At 45.7% G+C, this 22,290-nt stretch overlaps 1 protein-coding gene across 4 annotated transcripts in view; it reads left to right on the forward strand.

The window, feature by feature from the left end:
• Positions 1 to 22,290, forward strand: part of POR (cytochrome p450 oxidoreductase) — a 532,686-nt gene that overhangs the window by 119,731 nt on the left and 390,665 nt on the right. For all 4 annotated transcript variants that reach the window (XM_086954766.1, XM_086954764.1, XM_086954765.1 and 1 more), the window contains one exon: positions 3,834 to 4,035. In XM_086954766.1, the coding sequence (XP_086810892.1) occupies positions 3,842 to 4,035 (194 nt within the window). In that variant the 5' untranslated portion in view covers positions 3,834 to 3,841. The remainder of the gene's footprint in view (positions 1 to 3,833; positions 4,036 to 22,290) is intronic.

Raw genomic sequence — 22,290 nt, forward strand, 5'->3', positions numbered from 1 at the left:
CCAAGGGATTGAAGAAAATTTGCACTTGCAGGGAGTGAGTAACTGTACTCCAAGAGATTGTCCATTGTTGTTTCATCGGTCAGATCTATGCATCTTTTAGCAATTTTCATAGTTCCATCCGCTAAATGACGAAAGTTACTTGTTAACAGTTTTTCTGAGCTCATTCCATAACTACTAACTGTTGAAGATATCCTAATTCACACCGGGCCACTGGTTACAACATACTAAGATCGCTCATCGTCAAAAAAACACATTCTCTTACTCTTTTCTTAGTGTTTGACTGTTCATGCATGAAACTCGGTAACAGACCAAAGGAAATAAAGTACTATTCGAAAGGAATACTCGACTTTCTTTTTCATCAGAGGAGTTGTTTCAATTAATTGGCTCCACTATTTAGGAACAATTACACTTTTGAATACGGTATTCAGTTGTCTTCTGGGAACTAGTTTAGATAACTAGTTTTTGTTCTGAGGACCCTCTGCTATATTATGTATCATCAAACGTAGCCATTGAATACCATGCAAATTAACTGCATGCCAATTTATCGGAATTAATTCTACCACTTTTGCAAGTCCACTGGCTGGAACATACAAATAGGATTGAAGTATTGTGCTGCAAAGCTCACTAGACTGAAAACCAAACCGTGGCATATTGAAGCATTTTTGAGTTTTCCACACATGGCGGCTGGAGAGCTTCGAAAGTGGTGGGGCATAAAGACTCCCCATGAATTGCACAAAGTGTACAAGCTAAGTCTACAAGGATTTCCCCCTCATCTAATGGAGAACATTTTGATAAAATGGCGCCAAAGAGGGAACTGAACAGCATCATTTTTTGCAGAATCTCTCTAAAGCATTGGGTTATGAGGGAGCTCTCCTGAAACCTTTCAGCACTTTCATGGTGTGCTCAGGAAGATTAAACCCCCACTCCACCCGTTTTTGATTTGGCTTTTCACACTCTAGGACAACAAAAGAATTGTGTCTTCTTCAGTACGAGCTCCATATTACTGACTAAAAAGGCGAGTCTCTGGTTATGCTATTTATGCAATCGTTCATATGTAAAATGTAGGTTAAATCTTGCTTCGGTTATACATTCTACTTCTCTTATGTACTCCAAATAGATTCTCTGAACTACGCAGATCTTACAGGCCACTCGGTACCTTAGGGCGGCACAGTCGAAGAATTGCAAAATGATCCTAGACCCAAAGATTCTAGTTTTATGCATCCAAACTATTTCTCAGGTGACAGAGCATTTACTGGATCAAAGGCGATGGGCAGCAGATGTCTCAGGATATTCAGCACTTACATCCTTTGTCTTTGAGAGCAGGACTGTTGGTCACTTCACACACAGATCACACTCTAGCAACAGTCCGAAGCATCGCTCAAGCTATAAAATATAAAAGTTGAGACTCAAGGTAGCAGAGCTGTCAAGTGACAGTACTCGCGCTCTGTTCACAAACAGCAACACTGTGTCTCAGACTCAGGCCGTAAACAGCAGAGAAATATGTGAAGTTACATATCCTTCTTGTCTGAGACAGGCTGGAGTGAGATTCATTAAAATTGACCCTGGCTGTTTTATAGCTGGGAAAGAATAACCTAAACCAATCTTGTAACTCTCGCAGGACCAAATAGAGATAGAAAAGAGCTGGGGACTCTCCAGGATTTACTTGTACACTCTCCAAGCCACCAGGCCCCCTTCTCTGATGGGTGCTGCGGAGGTCACTGATCATTTTGATTACTTCTTTAAGCATTGGGCATGAAATGCGTTTGTTTTGTCCTGCATTAACAAGAAGTCTTTAAATACGCTCCTGCACGGGCATCTTAGCACTAGGATACGAGATAAAGTGTCACTCATTCTTCAAAACCGTCAGTAGATTAAACGTAATAAAAGATATGCTACAATAGAATGTGATTATCAGCACTCGCTCATAAATTAGGAGTTGCTTTGTGAAATCCTATTCACTGCCACCTACAGTCATGTAGAAACAACCTTTGAAAAGTGTCATGCTTACTGGGAACTCCAATCGCCTGTTTGAAACTTCGCGCAGCATTCGAAAAATAAGTGCTACTTTGCAAAAATGTATTTAAATAGACTTTTCTCGATTTTCTGGCCAGGCTTGAAGTGCAGCATTTGCAAAGCACAAAATGCGTTTCACGGATTCTTCAGGAGGACGCTTAACAAACTGAGTTAAGATTGGCACCTTTGCCACTATGGAATTTCTCAAGTTTAGCCTCTAAGAAATGTGAGAATTAAGGGGTCACCTGGTTTGGGTTAGTGCTCTTGGTTTTAGAGATGGGCAGCGAATGCAGCTTTTGTATCCCAGCGTTGAACAATGCCAAGGTAGGCTCTTCATCAGTTGCGGCTTGTTATTGTAGGATGCCCCATCTTTACCAGGGTTTAAAGGGCGAGGATTGGGCGAGGATTGCGCGGGACAGTTCCTGAGAAGAGTGCTGCTGTAATGTAATTGTTATGTTCCTTATTTTTCTTCTTGACTCTACCTCACGTTACCCTTCCTCATTGGTAGAACCTTGTTTCATAACTCATCAAAACATTGGTGGCTGTTCTCAGGAGTGTTCTAGGACCGGACAGTTGGGGCGAGGGGTGGACCCTAAGAGGTGACGTGCTATGAACTGGTCACTTCATGTCGTGGAGCGTAGGGAACCGTCTGAACCGCACCATCTCTGATGATTGGTGCCTCATTAAGCCCTGAGCCTCAACATTACTTCAGTTGATGCCCTGATCCCTGCGTCACCAACTGAACTGATTTGTGAACTGGGACTTCTTTGTTATCCTTATCTCTCTCAGCATTATTAACGCGCAATGAAACATCTTTGCAATGCATACACCCTAGCACAGCAGCCCCATTGTATTATTTGAAGGGTAAGACTACAGTTCCATGTTTTCCCCTACACTGTGTATTGATTGATGTTACAGAGTTCCTGGAATGGTAGGGAAGTATGTAATCGGCACTAAGATGCAGTTTTTGTTTTATTCAGATATCCGTCAGAATTGAGGAACAGGCGGTCATTTATGCAATCTTCATGATTGTCCACTGAAGGCAGACACGGTGTCACTGGCTGAAAGAGTGGCTCTTTTGCATAGTTGTGATGTCCCTCTCCGATTCACCATTGCTTGTTTATAGACTTCTTCCTTTTGCTGCTTGTTGACTTGTGTTTAGTATGTGAAGAGGAACACTGACTACAGCCCTATACAATTATTATTATTATTATTATTATATTCTTATATAGCGCCAGAATCGACCCCCGAAGGGGTATCTCCATGCTTGCCTTGGGAACCCGTCCTGGCTTTTCCCTGTGAGATAGCCCCTACAGGGCATCCCCAAGGTGAAAGCCAGGCATCCCGCCGGGGGGGGGGGGGGCGTTGTGGAGATTAAGCAAGCTTAATGCCCAGAGTTGGAGTGTGAACCCATGATTAGGTCAGGCACCGAAGCGAGAATTATCGAGTCCATGGACATTTAAGCTCAAGACCCTGCCGCGTTGGGAATTGAACCCTGGTCCCGGGTCTGACCTCTGCTTCAGGGTCTGCCTGCTCTAACCAGTGAGCCACACTTCTCCAATAGATGTCTCTTCTGAGATGTCTCTTCTGATTCTGAGTGAAGTTCACGTCTCTGCACGCAGTGTACTTGTAGCGTTCTGGGTGTTGTATTTTGTAAATCCATGTTACCATATTTCACGAAATGTCAAACTTTCCTTGCTGTCTGTCATTCGTTGTGGAGTTTCACACTGAGCTTGATCCATGGTGCTGTGTCCCGTCATGATTTGCCATACCTTTGTACAGCGTTACATCTTGAATTATTTGTTGTTTCTCTTTCTTAGTGTCACAGATGAACATGGGGGACTCCGGAATAGACCCAAACATCACACCATCGGATGATGGCAGCAGCTCGCAAGAGGAGGCCTTGTTTAGCGTGGCCGACATGTTTCTCTTCTCTCTGATTGTGGGACTGCTCACCTATTGGCTCTTTTTTCGAAAGAAGAAGGAAGAGATTCCGGACTTCCCCAAAATCCAAACAACAACGTAAGTGCAGCATTTTGTCAGACACCTTATAATTGCAGGATAGAAAGTATAATTGTCTTACCATTACCTTTCTTATTTCAATCCTGCATAATTATCGTCTGTCCAGAATTTTAATAATCATTAAAAAAGTATAGTGACCCTGTGAGACACAATTTTTGTTTTACATATTTAAGTTTTTTTTAAAGGGTGTCTACTTTTGCACTTAAAGGCATGATATGGTTTACTTGAATACATTTCAAATGTTTTTTAACATAATCAGGGCAAAAAGCAACAGTAGATGACGAATGAATTGGTACAGTGCTTAAACTGAACTTTTAAATGACGGATACCCCTTACACTTTGATAAAATGGCATTAATGCTTAACTGATATTTACTGGTATGAGTTTTAATTGATGACAAGGTGTTATTGTTGTGTAACTGCTGCCAAGGTGTCTGCTAATGTTTCTGGCCTTATTACGTATACAAGAATGATTCATTCCCATATGTTTATATGGAAGAAGCTTGATGTTTACAGTTTAACACAGAATACGTTAATTTGTTGTTCAGTTTTGTGAGGTCTGTGACGCAAATTCAAATGAGTACTTAAACCCGGTACAGTACTACCTCGTCACTGGTGAGGCATTCTGGGTCTTTCCTTTGCCATGTTATTACCTTTGTGTAGTTTCTAGTCTAGAAATATTCAATAAATCCAGCGTCAAACTGAAAGAAAATCTCATACTTCAATGGTAGTATTGCTCTACCCTGACCATTGGGGCTACCTGGCGTTTCGTTCTAACCAAAATGTTCACGATTGAGATTAATACCATTTGAGGATATACTACAAATTAATACACATATTTCAAAATGGAAGGCTGCAGGAATCGTCAAGACATGAGATTACCTACACGTCTATACATGGCAACAGAATAGTTATTTTGACAAGAAGTGTATTTTTTTGCATTACTTTTACATCGTCGTTCCTTCTCTTGATGAAGCTGCAAGGTTTGATTGGTTTATTCTACCTAATATCTATTGATATTCCCTATTACATATAAACTAGCTCTTCATAGTTGCAGTCAGTAGATTATTGGGGCGAGGCCTCCCAGTTACCTGCACCTGGCTATTATCAAAACTCCTCCTTCAAGCCTAGATTCTAAGTAGCAATACATATCCAATATTTCCATGAACTACCTACCTGTTCAGAAAACCCATAGCAAAGTGGGGAGATGACGTGGGGGAGAGTAAGAGAATGCGCAAACATGATGGTAAATCACCCAGCCAGTTGCACACAGTTTGAGAATCTCTGAAGGCTTGCTGGTATACTGAGGAGAGAACCAGCCACTACTCTGTGAAATGATCAATTTAATGCCTGCGATGAACCCAGGTTTGGCAGATTTCAGGCTGAATGGAAGCACCTGGCAATGAAATCGGCAACAAATCTCAACTTCAGCCACTGAATGGGGACCTGAAAAGATGAGATATAAAAAACATTTATGGTAGCTACCGTTTGAAGGAATGTCTAGTTGAATTCCATTTGAGCAAAATAGGCATTAATAGCGGAACATTTGAAAATGTGTATGTCTGATTTCACCTGATGTTTAAAGCAAAAAAATATAATGGAATATAATTCCCCTCTCTGGTCTAATGTGGGACTATAAATGCCTTCTGTATTAGGACCTGAACCGGAGTATGTGTCTTCAGATATTGTAGAAATAATGTTAATTTGGAAAATTCTCATCTATTTCTTTGTGTGTTGTTTGTGGTTCAAATAATCGAAAATGCTTATGCCGAGTCGTGTCTTTTAGTACGGACTCAATGGGAGCCCCTGAGTGCCAGCAGTGATTAAGTATGGATCTATGGAAGTCAAAGGCTTAAGAACCACTGCACTAGCTGATTGATTGTATTTCCAAATTTCATATATTTCAGGAGAAACAGTTGTTAAGCTGAGAAGATATGATTTTGGATTTGGTTGCAACGATAGATGATGTTGTTTCAAACATTTGATGGTGTGTGTGGTTAAAAAAAAAAAAAGTGGATTTCATCTTTCATCCCCCGCCACTCACCTTGTCTGACCTTCAGAGTTTCAGCTCCAGCGTTTTGTGTCTGTTCTGCTGTGGTGGTCATGGTCACTGCGACCCTCTCCACTAGTAACCAGATGACCTGAACGAGGTCTTCAAGAAGTGTGGAGGGGAAAGTTCCAGGAGAGGGCAGAGCCATGTACAGATCTTTAAATGCCCTTGCCGCGTCCAACCTGCTCCATTTCGTCAAGGAGTGATTCTCTGGACAACAGGGAGCTATGGTAGAATGAGATGTAAGAGTGAGGGGAAAATATAATTCATGGCTTCCTTGTATACTCCGGAAAAAAGGTTAATCCATACTTTAGGATAATAGCCCGAATGCAGCATTTGAGATATTGGTCATATATGCCTCACCGACTCTTTTGTGGCATGCCTCATTTTTGGCCATTCTGACCCCCTGTGTTAGGATGATGCCAGCAAGGTGGTATCATCCTCATTGTAGCAGAAAATTCTCGTTCTGGCTAATAATTGGGTCAGTTATTCTTAAAATGACCTGGGTGTACACCTAAAGGTTTCCTTTACTACACTTGGCTGGATTCAAATGTGAATATCTATGCTCATGAGATAATATGTCTCGGTCGTCCCATCACAAATCTACTTGCAAACTTGTTTTGGCCACACAGTGGATCCCTCAAAGGAGGGTCTTTGGCCTTCGTCAGGGCAGTCCAAGTACCCCAAACATCAGTCACTTATGCACCTCAAAAAGTGCATGCGTGGGAAGAATTAGTCTTACCTGTAAGGTTACCGTCGTCATCCTACACTCTTAGGGTGTTATGCCAAAGGGCGACTAGCGAAGGAGCACAGGCGGCATAATGTACACCCAAAGCTAGAAATGAGTGACTATAGGAGACCTTCCTTCCCCTTTATGACCCAGTTACTCAAATGAGAGCTGGCAGTATGTTGCATGGTTGGTATTTTTGCCCTTGTAAATCACGTCTACAAAAATAATTAAAATGTATTGCAATAAAAAAAGTTTATTTAGCAATGCTAATATTCACGTTAAAAAATGTAAGTCTGTAGCCAAATGTGGTAAAAAATATAAGTCTGTTACAGATGAGGCTGAACCATCGATCGGATTAAGAACAGTTGCAGCCATTGTGTCAATAATCAATTTAGTTCTTGTAGGCGCATTACATAATCGGATTCGTCTCTACCTACCATGCTCATTCTGAATTGTTCTCTACATAGCATGCTCATTCTGTGTATCATCATAGTGTTACCAGGCCCGAGCCTTGACTTTCGGTGCAAATGGGCTTTGATGTACAATTCAGCAAAGTTGGAAAAGGTGTGCCTGATGAATTTGTGCCAATCTGATCCATAGCTCACCTTCCTATAAAGATCTATAGTTACGGAGAGGTTTGAGAGGTCTGTTTTTCATTGAGTATATATATGTATTTAATGTTTAGAATGTAGTTGTGTATACCTTAAAGGAAATTTTATTTTCAGAAGCAATGACTTGATATATTCAGTATTGCTTATTTTTTGCTGAGTTCTGAGTTTGTAACTTACACCACCTCGCTGGGTAGCTTTGCCTGCTCTGCCTCACTTCGCTATAGGTCTAGACTAGTTGCTAGTAAATGCTGCCAAGCTTGAACAGAGGGCGAGTGTCCAAGGGGGTGGGCTTCACTAGTGTAACTGATGCTCATTTGGATCCTTCAGCAAGACGGCCGATTGAGGGCGTAAAAGACCTAAATTGTCACAATCTGAGCCAAGTAAACTCTCTGATTCAGGGTCCAGATTACTACATAAACTACCTTGGTGGCACATTGTTATTTCTCACTTCCTAGAAGAAACTAGCCCTGCTCCTGTTAATCTCTGTGAACACCCCTGCTGTAGCACATGCAGGGGTGCTGCTGCTGCTACCATGTGTACCAGCAGCAGCAGAATTGGTACAGTGTGCCATGATGATCTGTGTATTCCGTCCTCCTAAGATGGCTACTATGGCAAACCTATTGATGTGGTGATGTATGTAGTATGCTGCTGGGTGGTGTGTGTGTGGTTGTGCGTGCTTCAGTAGCGGTTGTGTGCTCCCTGCTTAGGCACCAGGGGTGATCACCTTATGTACAGCCTTGATCACTGCCTGCCTGCCGCCCCTCCGCTAGTCTGTTTAGTGCGGGAGTATGGCACTCTTGTGCCCATATGGAACTATGTGCTGTACAGTTCAAGTGTAGTATTGTGCGCCTGCTGGTTGTGAACCAGCTGCTCCCATCAACCTTGTAAAGGAAACGCAACTCAGTGATTGGTGCAGTGGGGCTGGTGTGCCTGGGCAGTCTGCCAGCAGTTCAGGGCAAGGGTTCTTGAAAAATAATTATAGAGCCTGGGTCATGAATGCCCACTCCCGCCAGGCTTTGAGGAGCCTCGTTAGTAGGAGATCATCACAAGCCCAGGATGAGGGCTCTGCTTAAGAGTGATTGCGGCTGTGTTGTTTCATAAGAAAGACGTGTCCATCATTAAGTAAGTACAGTGTGCCTTCAGCTATGGCCTCATCGGAAACATAAGGGAAGCTCTAGAAAAGCAGAACAGCTTAAATGCCAACTGCGCTTCCCCCTCCTCGCACAATGGCAGTCATACTCTATCGGAAGCATTCTTGCATCCATATGTTAGCAGTTTGGCTGCAGTCCAAGGCTTTTCAGTTTCTAGCTTCCACAATGATCTCATTCTCTTCATGGACTAGATTTCTAGCCAGACTCAAAAGAGCTTCCTGGGAATGTCTGCACGCAGGCCTGACAGCTCTTCTTACCCCCAGACACTCATGCATTGCGTTGCTCCCTCTTTGCATACATAGTTACAAGCCGGATCTATTCGCTTTACTTGGAGTCTGAGCCTCCTCTGTGACCAGTATGGAAAATGTCGCTTATTTTATCAAGACCCGCTCGCTCGCTCGCACGCACCTCGGACATGCTCTAACTCTCACTGTTGTCTTCAGCCCCGTAAGTAGTGTTGATTCGGCTTACTGAGGACCGTAGATGGTAGAGGCCGCAGTTAACGCCTAAACCGTCTTGCAGTCATTCCATATGTTAACCTTTCAGAAAAGGGCAAAGTAATAGAAATGGGCTCAGACAGGTAAGGGGCAACTGGAGGCCCCTCTGGGCTGCCTGCTTCGGCTCAAAACCTTTAGATTGACTTAGGTCGAGATCTTTCAGTCATGAGTTACTCTTTTTAAGACTCCTACTGAAGCCTTAGAGAGTATTGGTAATCAGGAGACAAAGTGAAATAATACTAAGACGCCTATGGGTCTGTCTTTCTCTTTGACAAGCATATACACGTGCAGTAAAGGTGAAACATTCTGTCTCCGTATCCGAGCCCCCTGTATGTATGCATGTGAGCGTATTTGTATATAGTGTATCTAGTTGGAACACAGCACGGCATAGAACGAGGACATTGCAGCTGAGTTTACAGAGCAGCAGGGAGCGGGTGCTGTTCTGTGGGGTTCCTGGCGAAGAAATGAGGCTTCCGCTTCTTCCTGAATTGGAGATTTGTGCATTTTTTTTGTTAGTAAGGATGCTGTTGGTATCCTAGGCCTGCCTTTTGTATGTTCCTTTCTTGCACATTTTGGTCGGCGGCCTGGTAGTGTCTTGGCTCCTGGTAAGATTGGGTGGAAGGTCTTTGGCCTGGTGTTCCAGAGTTTGATTTCTCGTGGCTGTTCTTGAAGGTAATGCAGGGCCTCAGGGGGAGCCATGATTTCCAAGCATCTCTGGGGCCCCTTTTACTGACTGCGGGATCTTTGTTTACTGGTTTCTGCTTGCTGTTAGAGCGTTCCTGAGAGCTGCATCTGAAGGCTTCATTCAGTAGGTGTGCTGTGACCGGGCTGCTGCGCATAATAACTTGGGGGATCAACATGAAAAAGCGCTTCCAGGAGCGCTGCAGAGTGGGCTTTGGGCTGCCAAATCACCTCCACCTCTTGCTGCGAGGGTTGGCGGTCCAGAGTTCATAATGAGCGCATTTAAGTCTTATGGAAATGAACTGCTTTGCCCAGACTCAGAGGATGTTGAGCCGAGGCCGGGTGATATTCGAACCCGGTACCCCAGTGTGAGCTCTTGCTGGCAGGCTATGCGACCGCCGCAGGCTCGTTACCGCCTTATGTGCACTATAAACGCCAGCATCTTCACAGATTAAAATCAAACCGGTGAGCATCTATTTTGCAGATTCACAAACATTTACATTACATAAAGCTGAAGATCATAGTAATATCGTCCAGTGGCTATTAACACTGCTCAGACCCATGCCCCGGTCAACGAAATATGTCCTTGTTCCTATGGCAAGAGCGACCTCCAGTGGTAAACAAACCCAGGGAAAATGAGCAGATTCAGCTGGGTGGCACAGGCCTTTCAGCTGGGCTGTGCCACTGCAAAGCAGTGGTGGTACCCCGCTTGCCAGGCATTTCCTTGCACCTATTCCTTTTGCCTCTTGTTACCAGAAGCCTCGATTGGGCGTTTCTCAGCACAGGTATTAAATTAAGTATTAAATGATCGGAATTGTGAACAGTTTTTCATAAATTTAAAATCGAATGGTCTCCTCCAATCCCGCCCACTTCGCCCTCCCTGTGTAGCGCAAGTTATAAAGGGGAATTATTGCTTTTAGTTGTGTCCAGCAGAATGAGCGTTCTGGTTCCATTTTTCCTGGTCACGACGAGCTATTTATGCTATGCAGCGTTACAAGTTCTAGGCCTGATTTCCTGAAACCGTGTGAACTATGTCGCACTGTGCAGCACTTCCGAGAAACACAAGCCTGGGGCCACAGGGCAGTGCTTAAGGTGCTGGACTTTTGTTCATGACAGCGGTGCTCGCACCCGTGCTTGGGGTTATTGAATATAAAAAGATGCACTCCTTGGGTTTGGGTGCTTTGATTCTGGCTGATAAGAGACAGTGTGTTTTTCTAGTTTCAGCCCGGTGTCGCACTGTCGCATGGACCTTGGCTTCAGGGCTGGGTTTGCTGGCCGTGAATCGGGCACTCGGTAGACACTAGTGAGTGTATCCCAACAGAACATGCAGGATGGGTTTACACTACAGCAGAAGAGGGAAGTCTCCTTCACCAGCCCCAGCCGCCTCGTTACAGCCTCAGATACAACAAATTGAAATATTCAGAAGGAGGTGCAAACAAAATGGCATCCGCTCATGAGGGCGTATCATGATGGGCTGTTCTGGTTCACTGCAGAGCCGAGAGCATTCTTTACGTGCACGCAGGGCGGAAAGTGAGTTCATTTAACCAGATCATTTTCAGTTAGTGGTATCGGGCCAGTTACATTTTTTATTTTTATTGAATTTCAAACAAAACATACATGCACCGTGTACAGCAAATGCAGTACATAATGGTCACATTGCTACATTTCCACTGGTACAATCAATATTCACTGTTGCAGTCTCCATTTAGTGCAACTATAGGGAGACAGAGAAAACAGAAGGTAACGGCATGGGGCCACACAGCTAGTGGAGTAGTGAGACAGCTACAGCGCTGTAGATGAACAGATCTGGCCGTTCAGCGGTCAACAGTTCCCCCGGATCATACAGAAACCCTCGTAGGGCCTACACTTCTGCAGCAGTGGGCTCAAGCAGCGCTGCCTCGTCCTCCACATTCTAAACCTCTCCCAGTGCCGACTGGGCATTAAGATATGTCTCCAAAGGGGACCAGATATCTTTGGGACGGGCACGCACAAACATAAACTCCCAATGGGCATTCCGTTGCTCTTGGCAATACGCGGCATCTTTGAGCCAATCGCGGCCCGAGCTCATTACCAGCTGGCGCTTAACAAGCAGGAGAAGCAGCACTGTGAACTGCGCCCCTCCAGTGGTCCATTGTATTGTATTGTATGGCACATTTACAGAGCGCAACTGTCACCCCACGGGTATCCTGGCGCTGTGATCCTCAATGGCCTGAGCATGATATTATAGTGGCAGCTATAATTACAATGTCCTTGGGAAAAGATGAGTTTTTAGTCCCTTTTTAAAAGAGGATAAGTCACCCATGCTTCTAAGAGACAATGGCAGCGCGTTCCACAGCCTTGATGCCGTATAGCTGAAAGAACGACATCCCATTCGCATCCTCAGGATCTTAGGAACTACCACCAGGTAGGCTGAGGCAGAACAAAGGGTTCTAGTAGGGGTGTACCAGGAGAACAGCTCCTGCAGGGAGATCGGCCCCTGACTGTGAAGGGCCCGAAAGACCAATCAAAGGGCTTTAAAGTCGACTCATTGGGAGACTGGCAGCCAATGAAGATCCGTAAGTGCTGTCGAGGAAGAATCAGAGCGCCGACGAGAGAGTGCCAGCTTGGCGGCCGAATTCTGCACCCGCTGCAGTTTGCCCAACCAGGTTATGGGTGCCCCATAAGTAGTGCGTTGCAGTAGTCAAGTCTGCTTAAGATGATACTACGCACTACTTCTGGTCTGGCATGGGCCGGGAGCAGGGGAAGAACAACATACAGGTGGACACAGTTTTATTCACAAAGCCATCCAGTTCGAGATTGGGTTTGAGCATTACCCCTAGATTCCGGAGTCTGCCACCGCTACCATACCCTGAAAAGAGGGGGGCCAATAATCCTGTGGTAAAGGTCAGGAGATACGGTCCATCGAACAGTGCAACACCTCGGTCTTAGAGCTGTTGAACTGTAAGGAGTTGTTGATCAACCATTCCGCCGTGGTGGTCATACAATGGTGGAAGGTCTCCTGTGACACGCATTCTTACCGTCAAAGGAGAAGATAAGCTGGGTGTCGTCGGCGTAGTTGGTGATCGTAATGCCGAAAGATTTAATTAACTTGACCACGGGGCGGAGGTAAAGATTGAATAGGATGGGAGTCATGTCTGAGTGAGTGTTTGCTGCCATTGAGCTTAGTATTTTACCATTGCTGACCCCTTTCTTAACACGCTCTGATTAATATTTTAAATAGCTGTATCTCAGCGCTTTTAAAGTGTACTTTGTGTCTGTATTTTTAAAATCTATTTTCGCCCTTAGCCTGTGCCCAAATCTATTTGCTTGCCTCATTTGCACTTATTGCTCTTTGCACATTTAGCGTTTTTGCACATTCCCCCTTCCTAGTCCGACTGTGACGGTGTCAGCGCTCGACCCCAGCGGTACCCGGAAGTTAGGCGGGACCGCATTGCATTCGGGGTTGGCGCTCTAGTGTTTTCTCGGCCGACCCTTCATAATCAAGGGAGGAGGCGAGCGTGATCCTGTGTGAGTGTTTGCTGCCATTGAGCTTCGTATTTTACCAGTGCGGACCCCTTTCTTAACACGCTCTGATTAATATTTTAAATAGCTGTATCTCAGCGCTTTTAAAGTGTACTTTGTGTCTGTATTTTTAAAATCTATTTTCGCCTTAGCCTGTGCCCAAATCTATTTGCTTGCCTCATTTGCACTTATTGCTCTTTGCACATTTAGCGTTTTTGCACATTCCCCCTTCCTAGTCCGACTGTGACGGTGTCAGCGCTCGACCCCAGCGGTACCCGGAAGTTAGGTGGGACCGCAATGCACTCTGGGTGGGCGCTCTAGTGTTTTCTCGACCGACCCTTCATAATCGAGGGAGGAGGCGAGCGCGATCCTGAGTGAGTGTTTGCTGCCATTGAGCTTCGTATTTTACCATTGCTGACCCCTTTCTTAATACGCTCTGATTAATATTTTAAATAGCTGTATCTCAGCGCTTTTAAAGTGTACTTTGTGTCTGTATTTTTAAAATCTATTTTCGCCCTTAGCCTGTGCCCAAATCTATTTGCTTGCCTCATTTGCACTTATTGCTCTTTGCACATTTAGCGTTTTTGCACATTCCCCCTTCCTAGTCCGACTGTGGCGGTGTCAGCGCTCGACCCCAGCGGTACCCGGAAGTTAGGCGGGACCGCATTGCACTCGAGGTTGGCGCTCTAGTGTTTTCTCGGCCGACCCTTCATAATTGAGGGAGGAGGCGAGCGCGATCCTGTGTGAGTGTTTGCTGCCATTGAGCTTCGTATTTTACCATTGCTGACCCCTTTCTTAACACGCTCTGATTAATATTTTAAATAGCTGTATCTCAGCGCTTTTAAAGTGTACTTTGTGTCTGTATTTTTAAAATCTATTTTCGCCTTTAGCCTGTGCCCAAATCTATTTGCTTGCCTCATTTGCACTTATTGCTCTTTGCACATTTAGCATTTTTGCACATTCCCCCTTCCTAGTCCGACTGTGACGGTGTCAGCGCTCGACCCCAGCGGTACCCGGAAGTTAAGCGGGACCGCATTGCACTCGGGGTTGGCGCTCTAGTGTTTTCTCGGCCGACTAGTCCGTGGGATGTGTCAGATAGCCTGTCGCGCATTTGCTCCTCATGGGAGTTCTGCTTTGTGACCTCGCCGTGTCCTTTGGATCAGGCGAAGATTAACCAGACGGCTATTAAAGCGGGGCTCATTAATGCCAGGTCTCCGGTGAAACGCGCTGCTGACATGTTTGATATTTTAGATGAGAATCAGCTTGATCTCTTCTTTATCACAGAAACATGGCTTACGGATTCCTGCGCTCCGGTGGTGGAGCTTGCAATACCCTGTGGTTTTAGGATCACCAGGGCTGACCGCTTGATAGGCAGAGGGGGTGGCCTTGCTGTCATTTATAGGGACCAATGGGCTTTTGCGATCAAACCTCAAGACCCCTTGGGGGAGGCGGAGCTGATCCATTTTTCTGTGGTGCTTACCCCTCACTTCACCTCCTATACCGCCCTCCGGGCCATGTAGGTAGTTTTGTTGGGGGGCTGGAGGAGGTCATTGTCCCGGGCGCCCTGAAATTCACAAGGTATCTCCTTTTGGGTGATTTTAATATACACGTTGACTTGTGCGACTCTATTGAGGTTATTCGCTTAGGTGAAGCTCTATCTATGGCTCACCTTACTCAGTGGGTTGATGCCCCAACTCATGAGGCTGGTCATCTTCTAGATCTGGTGTGTTCTAATTTTGAGATCACCATGACACCCCCGGAAAGGGTTACCTGGTCAGACCACGCTCTGATTCAGTTCGCTTGGTCCCTGAATAGAGATGAGGGCAGGGGGAATCCCCTCCTTCAGGCTCATTCTCAGCGGATCAATTTGGCTACTTTCTCAGATTCACGTTCAACAAATAATTAGAGAGGGTCTAAGGGCAAGTTTACCGACCAACCAGATATAAGCCCCAAACTCAATATACAACAACAAATAATATCTGGGGGTCAAAAGAAGAGTAAGTAAGTCTAGCAGGAAGGACCACTATACCAAATACATGCAAGACAGTATCAGTGAGAAATGATATTTAGTGAACGGTCAAGTCAAGACTCAAGAGTACATGGAGAAAAATGTATTGTTCCCATCAGAAGCCACACTGTACCGCCCTTGTTGTCATCATTTGGGATCTCCTTACCCAGGAGACAAGACGGCCGGTAAATGATTACCGTGACCGAGATGTGATGTGAGGGCAGAACAGAAGGGTATGATAGTGGCTAATGAAAAAAGCAGTGTATTGTGATTGGAGTGGAAAAGTGAAGGGTAATTATAAAATTAGGTGAATGGGTGGAAAAAGAAATTTTATTAATATCCCCCAAACCCTAAGATTAAAAGGCAGGTGTGGGTGCAGGTTTTAAATAATAACCGCACATAATGGTGGTCGACATGTTTCTGCATTTCACAAGAAGAGATTTTCTAATGCATTCCTCAGGACCTAAAAAGATACACTACTGCTTTGTAAATAAGATAAATAATAATAAGATATCACCTGAACATCCAGGCGTACTCAACCGTATACTGTCAGTGCATAATGGTAAGGGATCCAACATGTAAAACAAACATACAAACACACGGAGAAACAAATAGGACACTTAATGTTATACACATTGTTTCTGTTTGTAATCATAATGGCATTGCAATATGTTCATTCATACTTGGACATCATCTCAAGTATACACTCACCCTTGTGTGTAGGTTGAGAGGCTTCACCCCACCTGGCTGCAGCGCAGGTAAAAGGAGCACCGCTCTGAGGATAATCATATAATATTTACAGGGCGGTTAGTTGTGTGACACTAGACAAAACAAAGTGAAAAATAGAGTGTACTTCGAGACGGGAGGTAGTCAAGACCTCTTATAAAATCATGTGGTGACCAAGCTAGGCGAGAACGCCATAGTCTTTCACTGTCAATAGAGATGACCACACAGCGTTGATATTTTGGGGCTATCGCATTATTAATGGGAGCGTGATAATGTTCTCACTGAGCGCTCAAAACGGGAGTATAGATGAGTCGTTCTAATAATCCGCCCAACATTCGTATAATCGTGCGTTAATTTACACGGAGAACTGTTATGCATGGAAACCGCTCCGCGTCAACACTGTTTCAGAACGCACAAGTAAGTAGAAGTCAGTGCGAGACCTGCGACGCATCGTATTTGTAAAAGCGGAGTGGCCTCTAGCGGCGTGTGTTCCTCCGTATCTACACAGGGAAAGTAAAAGACAAACGCCACGCGCATTGGAAAGACAGGTCGCGCAGCGATCACTCACCTCTCCGTCGGTGTCTCCGGGCAGTCTTCAGTACTGCTCGGGGGGGCGCCGATCGCGGAGTGAGGTAATGTTTTGTATGGTTGTGACTTATCAAACAACACGTGACAAAGGCAGTCACGTGACGCTTGGAAGTCTGGGAGTTGTAGTTCGCTACCAATTTCAGCCTCTAATTGGTAGAAAAAGATGATCTAAGGGTGCACAGCAGTGTGTAAATATGTACATTGCTTCAAACTCACTCAATGGTGTTTAAGATCACAACTACTATAGATTGAATCACATATTGTATGTATACTAAAGCGTGGTTGATAGATCGCTTTCTGATAGGTAATAGTATACGATGTGTAGTGACATTATACAGAGCACCACTCAGAGGGACCTTATGCAGTGTACCATTCAGAGGGACATCCAGGGTATGGGCTCATTTAGGCCCTCCTTGTCGCTGTTGAGACGGTATACCCATTTTTGTTCAATCTTGAACAAAAAACGGCTGACATCCGCACATGAGTCAGGGATGTGCGGTTGCTCAAGGACTGTCCAATAGAACTCATCAGGACCATGACCCTTCTCCAGAAAATGTGCGGTGAGTCTGGTAGCTTGTTTTCGGCACCGCACTGTGCTTTTATGTTCTTGGATACGTGTCCGTACCTTTCTGGTGGTCATTCCGACGTACTGTAATTGGCATGGACATTTGATCAAGTAAATCAAGTTACTACTGTTGCAATTCGTAAACTTGTTTTGTGTCCATGGGCGGTTAGTGCCGATGTCAATCTCAGTGGACTTTTTTGTCTGGGGACAGACGGTACAACTCCCGCACGGATGGTGTCCCACCACGGGTGGAAGGTCCCATAGGGTACCCACTTGCCTCACCTCCTTACTGCGTGGGCGTGTGTGGACCAGTTGGTCTTTCAGGTTCGGTCCTCTTTTATATGCAAACATGGGTTGTGGAATGTCGTCACCTTCGGTTTTGAGGATAGACCAGTGTTTCCTTATGATTTTTTGCAACTGGTTTGATCGGCTATTGAAGGTATTGACGAAAGCAATACGATCCGTCTTCTCTTTTGGAGGATGGACTTCAAGAAGGGCCTCCCTGTTGTTATTGGAGGCCCTCTTTTTTGACCGGCGGATGATTTTCTTTGGGTATTGTTTCTCCTTCAGTTGAGCCTCCAGGTTTCTGGAGTGCACCTCAAAAGATTCCTTTTTGGAGCAGTTCCTCTGTAACCTGAGAAACTGACCAAAAGGTAGGTTGTCCCTCAGGGCTCGCGGATGGCAGCTGTCGTATCGCAATAGTGCGTTCTTGGCCATAGGTTTGCGATACAACTCCGATTCTATGCCGGTGGAAGTTGCGTGCAATTTCAGGTCAAGGAAAGCCAGAGATGTTCTGCTGTGCTCAATGGTGAACTTCAGATATGCATTCTTGCTGTTCAACCAACCGTGAAATGACATGAGATTTTCTTCTGTGCCACGCCACACCACCAGGATGTCATCAATATAGCGTTTCCATATATATATTGATGATAGATATGGATTGGTGGTTGCCAGGACATTTTGTTGTTCAAAATGGTGCACATACAGGTTCGCCAGGCTCGGCGCGAAAACACTGCCCATGCTGGTCCCGGACGTTTGTAAGTAGAATGTATCCTCAAAGCGGAAATAATTTTCCTTCATAGCAATTTCTGCTAAATGCATGATGAAGGGTATTGGAGTGATGGATTGATGGTGGTTCTGCTCCAGAAGTGTACCCACTACTTCTAAGGTCTCAGTTTGGGGGATCGATGTGTAAAGAGACTCTACATCGAACGATACTAAGATATCAGTTTCAATGTTATATTGTATCGTAGGAAGGAGTCTTAGGACATCTTTAGTGTCTTGGAGAAAGGTAGGCATAGCTTTAACCATTGGGTTTAGAAAGTGGTCGACAAAGGTGGAGAGAGGTTCTAATACCGACCCAATGCCTGATATAATAGGCCTGCCTGGTGGTGGCCTTAGTGGCTTGTGCACTTTAGGGAGACAGTAGAAGTATGGAATCGTAGGGTGTTTAGTTACCAGATACTGTCCTTCCTGTGATGTTATCCATCCCTCACTCGTGGCTTCCTCTACCAAGGCGCTTATTCTGGTTTGTAGCCCTTCTGTCGGGTCCGATCTCAACGGTTGGTAGGATTTGCGGTCACTTAGTTGCCGGAGGCACTCATTTCTATACACCTCAGTATCTAGGATAACGGTGGCACCGCCTTTATCGGCCTGCTTGATGGTAATGTTATCGTTGGAGGTTAGTGAGCGCAAAGCTTGCTGTTCATCTTTGGAAAGATTCATGAAGGGCTTGACCTCTCTTCTGTATAGGTTTGTGACGTCGTTCTCCACGGCTGCTTCAAAGGTCAGAACTTTGGGAGGTAAAGTGGCACTTGGTGGATTGAACGAAGAGGGTCTCTTCAGACCAGTGTTGTTGTCTTTGGTGATGGTTTCCAAAGTGGTTGATTTCGCGAAAAAATAGTGCAACCTTATTTTCCTAAACAGCTGGGATAGTTCAATTTGGGCTAGAAAAGGATCACCTTTTTGAGTAGCCACAAATCCCAAGCCTTTGTTTAAGAGGCGTTCTTCATTGGTAGAAAGTGTATGTGAGCTGAGGTTGATCACGATGCCGTCTGGTTGCTTGTTCCCGCAGCGTCTTGGGGGACTTTCTTCCCGCTGCGTAGGTCCATCCTCGATTGTTGAGGGGTATTCGTATCCGTGTTCCAATGAACTTGTTGTGGTACTGCTTCTTGTCTCCTCCTGCCTCGGCCTCGTCTCTGGCCAAAACCTAAAAAAGGAAACGACCCCGGGCCTTGTTGCATCTGTGGCGGGCAGAAGGGCGGGCCCATTTGCGGAGGGCAGTTTGGTCCCATCATCCAAGGGTTGATAGGCCACCATGGTTGGAAATTGCCAAAGGTCTGCGGTTGGTTTCTCCAATTTCTCCTGTTGCCACGACCCCTAGGGGTTTGGTTAGACGATCCGGGTTGAGATGTGTCTGAGTCACTGGAGGTCCCATCTGAACTGGAGGTGCCATATGTAGAGCCACCCTTTTTGCCACTGCGACTGAATGTAGGTGCTGTGTAGGTATCGCTACTATATGGGTATACTTTTTCCATTGAAAATCTAGCTAAGTCCTTTTTGAACTTCTCTAATTTTGTAGATAAGATAGATTCCTTGAAATCTTTATTACTCTTATCCGTATCATCCTGTCCCTTTTTAAATTGGCCACTTTTTAAAGAGGTTTTTATCTGGCCCTCAAGGACTTGAATCTCAATCAGGATAGTATCCGCAATTCTTTTCGCGGTTTTGATGATCAGGACCAGCCAGTCCCTCGTACATCTCCAAGCTATCATGGCCCAATCCTTGAGAAATTCCTTATCGTCAAGGAAAAGGCGTGGTCCTTCCTGCTAGACTTACTTACTCTTCTTTTGACCCCCAGATATTATTTGTTGTTGTACTTTCTCAGATTCCCTTGCCCGAAACCGTCCAGCTCTGCCGTTGGAGATCGATTCCGCGGTCAGTGTCTTCAACTCTTGGGTGGAACAAGGGTCGGCTATGCCTCCTAACAGGGGTCGGATCAGGAGGATTCGGTCCACCCCCTCTAAACCCTGGTTCACTCACTCCTTGCGGGAACTTAAATCTGGCTGTAAAAAACTGGAGAGGGTATGGCGACAAGCCTACCTACCTGAGACTAAGAGCAGGTTGCGTACAGCACAGAAGGAATACTATGCGGCGATTAGGGCCGCCAAGAGCAGTTACTTCGCTGGGAGGATTGCGAAAGCGGATAATAATAGCAAACCATACCTGAAGTGAAGGGGGGAGGCGAGCAGGCACCCACGGCAGCCGCCACCGCCAGGAGTCAGTTGATTGTTACCCACAGCGCCGCCGCCCCGGGACTACAGCTCCCGGCAGCCTCAGCGGCGGCGCTGCATCGTGACCACAAGGGAGCGCCAGGAGGCGCCTGAAAGCTGCGCTCCGCTCCGCGGGACGCGGGCGGGACGCCGGGCAAAGCCAGGGCAAAGGGCGGGCCCTCTGTGGCCCTCAGAGGACCTGAGGAGGACGGGACGGGCCACTCCGCTTGGCCCCATCAAAGGAAGAGGAACAGAGACACTTTACCCTTTTCTATTGTGTTTGAATTGCCTAGCGACGTTTTGGGTCCCTTGTAGTTTAATCACTATGTCTATCTGGGAAGAACTGAATGCCTTGTGTGGCACAAACTATGCCCCTGATATTTCCACTCCCCCTACAGTGGACAGAGATACGGACCTCATAAACTGCACTCCCCAGGCCCCTGAAATAATCCTGCTTCAAGCTGATACACCGCCCCGGGAATCAACCAGCAAAAGGAACAACGAGGTGATTCCCTCAAATGCCGCCCGATTGTGCTGTAGCTGCTCTTATTCCCCCGCCAACCCAAGCGTATCAACACCATATAAGGCGGGGACCACATCAAATGACTCTGTTCCACCCCCCCCCCCCCCCCACCCCCCCAATCGACCCCACTGGCTCACATTGAGCGATTGTTGAACGCGGCTCTATCACCCCTGCTCACAAAAATTAAGGATCTGGGAGATAGGTTGTCCGGTGTTGAAAAATTAGTACAAAGGATACTACCATCAACTGTAAATACTGCTATTCCCTCATGTTCCACGCTCCCTACCAACCTTGTGAAGCCTAAGTCCATCGAACACAGGAAAGAACGAACAATTGATTCCTCTCTCAGTCCACCGACTCCAAGTGGTCGTAATGTTACTTCCAAGCCCATTCGTGTCCCTTTCAAAGCTCCTAGGTGCCCTCAAGAAAGAAGACATCGAATTAATTTACCCCCTGAAGCCGCCCCCTACGTGACTGTTCTCTCCGGGGTCCCTGAACTTAGTCAGGGCAAACTCGAAACAAGCCAGGATCTGCTGAATAAAGCCATCTTTTGGCTCAATAACAATAGACCGCTGCCACCTGACCTAGATGGCGGAATCCTGACCGTCAGGAGGGTGGGATGGCTAGGTATGTTGCCTAAAGACATTCCGGGAGACCTGATATTAATCAAATTTAAACACAGGAACATTGTCCCCTTTTTAAGATTTTCCCAGCCCAAAATTGGAGATGGCCCTATTTCTACTTGGGACTTGTTTGACTTTCACGCCGGCCCCAGAGTATCGAACTATAACACTTGGTGAAAGGGGACTCTGTCTACTATGCGTTTTTATTTTCGTTTTTTTTAATGAACTGTTGAATCCTATATACATGTATGTATTTTTTTTTTTTGCTGCTTTTATGGTTTTAAACTTAAAGACCGAACAAAGCTTATTTGATTTGAATAGCAAAGAAATCTTTGCCATAGTTCAGAGCTTTCTATCTCCATGTGCTGCGCTTCCCGTGCTACCATTTTCTGATCTCAGGTGTGAAGAACTCTTGTTTTTTTTTTTTTGACGATAAAATTGCTCAAATCCAAGCTGACTTACAGAGGTTCTGTGGCAACCTTCAGTCTCTACCGGTCCCTCCATCTCCAAAGTTGTTTCAAACCAGTGCCCAATTTACAAACTTCAATCCAGCCACGCAATCGGATGTGCTGGCAGTCCTTGAATCTCTGAAATCGGGATCGCCTTCGGACCCCTGCCCGGCGAGGGTTCTAGGGGGGTGGCGAACATTGTTTGCCAGGAGGCAACTCAGATTGCGAACCTCTCCCTCTCCTCTGTCACTGTCCCTTCTTGCTGGAAGCAAGCCAAACTT

Source organism: Lissotriton vulgaris, chromosome 2_1 (assembly GCF_964263255.1).
Source record: "Lissotriton vulgaris chromosome 2_1, aLisVul1.2, whole genome shotgun sequence".
NCBI lineage: Eukaryota > Metazoa > Chordata > Amphibia > Caudata > Salamandridae > Lissotriton > Lissotriton vulgaris.